The sequence below is a fragment of the Lipotes vexillifer genome, unplaced genomic scaffold (assembly GCF_000442215.2).
Source record: "Lipotes vexillifer unplaced genomic scaffold, Lipotes_vexillifer_v1.1 scaffold611, whole genome shotgun sequence".
In the NCBI taxonomy this organism is placed as follows: domain Eukaryota; kingdom Metazoa; phylum Chordata; class Mammalia; order Artiodactyla; family Lipotidae; genus Lipotes; species Lipotes vexillifer.
The window spans coordinates 94,933-97,165 of NW_006785619.1; the positions used below are offsets into that span (position 1 = coordinate 94,933).

Consider the following 2,233-nt stretch of genomic DNA (forward strand, 5'->3'; position numbering starts at 1 on the left):
TCAGAGGCTGTGGCCAGAGTACCTAACAGCCACTGTCCCCAGCAGGTCCTGACCACGACCCATGCTCAGGGCTGAGGGCCGCCGTCCTGCCAGCAGAGGCCCCACACGGCCATTAGGCTGCACCCACAGGAAGAGGCTAGAGCGGAAAGTGGGGAGCGAGCCTTGGAGGAAAAGCAGCCAGGCCCGGGCCACTGTCACTTGCCTTCCCCTCTGCAGCTCTAGATGCGAGGTGTGCGTGACTGTGGCCAGGGCCTGTGGTTTCACGTGCTGGACCCAGAACAGCAGCAGGATGAGGACCACAGAGGCAAACAGGAGCCAGAGGAGACCCAAGATGTAGAAGCCCAGGAAGAGGCAGCAAAAGTCAGAGTTGAGAAAAGGGTCGTTTCCGGAACTCTCCGCATTCCACTGAGCCACCCCCTGGGCCTTCAGGAGGTTGGCAAATTCAGAGATGGTGGCTGTGGTGGATTCTAAGATAGTGGGAAGTGAAGTGGGTTCAGTGGAGGTTAAGGATACGGTAGGTTCTGAGGTCTTGCTTGTGGGCTCTGGGGTGCTCGGGGCTGTGGGCTCTGGGGTGCTCGGGGCTGTGGGCTCTGGGGTGCTCGGGCTTGTGGACTCTGAGGTGCTCGGGCTTGTGGGCTCTGGGGTGCTCGGGCTTGTGGGCTCTGGGGTGGGTTTTAGAGTTTTGGAGAATGTGATGGGTCCTGTAGAAATTCGGAACGTGGTCTGTTCCTTAGTTGGAGGCAAGGAGGACACTTGGGGGCCTAGCGAAGCAGTCGGCAGTGAGTAAAGCAGGCCCCAGTGGGTGGTGTGGGCACTGGTGTGGGTAGAGAAGCTGCCCGCAGCCTTTGTGGTAGGCACCTTGTCATCCTCTTCGTAGACATCGTAGTCTATGCTGTCCCTGTCGCCAGGGGTGTGGCAGCCCTCCCCTGAGTAGGTGTAGACAAACGTGTTGGGCAAATTGACACACCCCACGCTCGTCACGTTGGGGGTCATGGCCTTGGCGTCCACACCCTCCTTCCATATGTACACGTTGTTGGCATTGTCCTGCAGCCAGTGGCTGAAATAGAGGATCCCGCAGTCACAGAACCAGGTGTTGTCGTGGAAGAAAGCAAAAGGCAGGAGGAGGTCCCCAAAGAAGCCCTTTGGTATCGTGCGCAGCAAGTTCTGCTGGAGGTAGAGGGTGTCAAGTTCCTCCAACCCATCCAGGAGCCCAGAGGGCAGCTCACTCAACCCGTTTTCGGCCAGGTTGAGCTTCCTCAGCTTGGGCGTGGGCTGCAGGAGCCCAGGGGGCAGAGTCTTCAGCTCGTTGCCACGCAGGTAGAGCTCACGGAGGTGGCTCAGGCCAACCAGGGCATCAGGAGACAATGAGGCCAGCTCGTTGAAGGAGATGTCCAGAGCATAGAGTGCTGGCAGCGCCCGTCCCAGCAAGGGCAGGCTTCTCAGCGTATTGTGGGATATAATCAGGGTCTCCAGCCGGGGCAGCGTCGCGTCAGTCTGCAGGCTGGTCAGCTGGCTCTTCTCCAGGTGCAGCTGAGTGAGGTGAGTCAGATGCACCATGGACACCATGGAGAAGGTGCCCAGGGGGTTCCCACCCAGGCGGAGGATGTTGGTTTCTGCTTGCAGATCTGGAGGCGGCGCCTTCAGCCCCTTATTTTCACAGTTCATTTCCACCTCGCTGGCCACTTTGCTGATGCCACAGATGGGGTGGGAGTGTGAAGGGCTTGGCAGCAGGAGCAGCAAGAGGAAGAGAGGCATGGGGACCTGTGGGCAAGGGGGGCTTGAGAGTGGGCACCCCTCCGCCCCCCGGCAGTATTCCTGCAGGCCCTAGCCCCCACTGCAGCCTCCAGGATCCCTTCCAGAAACTCAGCTCCCACACCTCCCCCCCTCCACTCCCCTCTCCTCCCCTTGCCCCCCAAAGCCTAAACTGCTAGCTCCAGGTCCTTGGCTGGTATCCGTCCCTCAGGCCCCCTCCTCCCCCGGCCCCAGCTTACAGGCCAGCAGAAAGACCTCCGGAGCCACAGAGCTGCTTCCAGGGTGTGACTTGGGCCTTCTCTCTTCCAGCTCCAGGGAGGGCCTGGTCAGCGGCAGGAAGCGGGTGGAGATGGGGAGGAAATGCCAGCCTGATAGGGGCTCCTGGGACCCGGGGAACGGTCTCGCTTCCGGACACAGGCCTTTATCACCTCCTTCCACAACTTTCCCCAAGCCCTCCTTTTGGTCCTGCTCTTGCCTACTG

The 2,233-nt window shown here is 60.4% G+C and overlaps 1 protein-coding gene across 1 annotated transcript; it reads right to left on the reverse strand.

Moving 5' to 3' along the window:
• GP1BA (glycoprotein Ib platelet subunit alpha) lies at positions 1-1,755 on the reverse strand. Its single transcript, XM_007457707.1, has one exon. The coding sequence runs from the start codon at positions 1,753-1,755 to the stop codon at positions 1-3; it is 1,755 nt and encodes a 584-aa protein (XP_007457769.1).
• Positions 1,756-2,233: the final 478 nt, after the last annotated feature.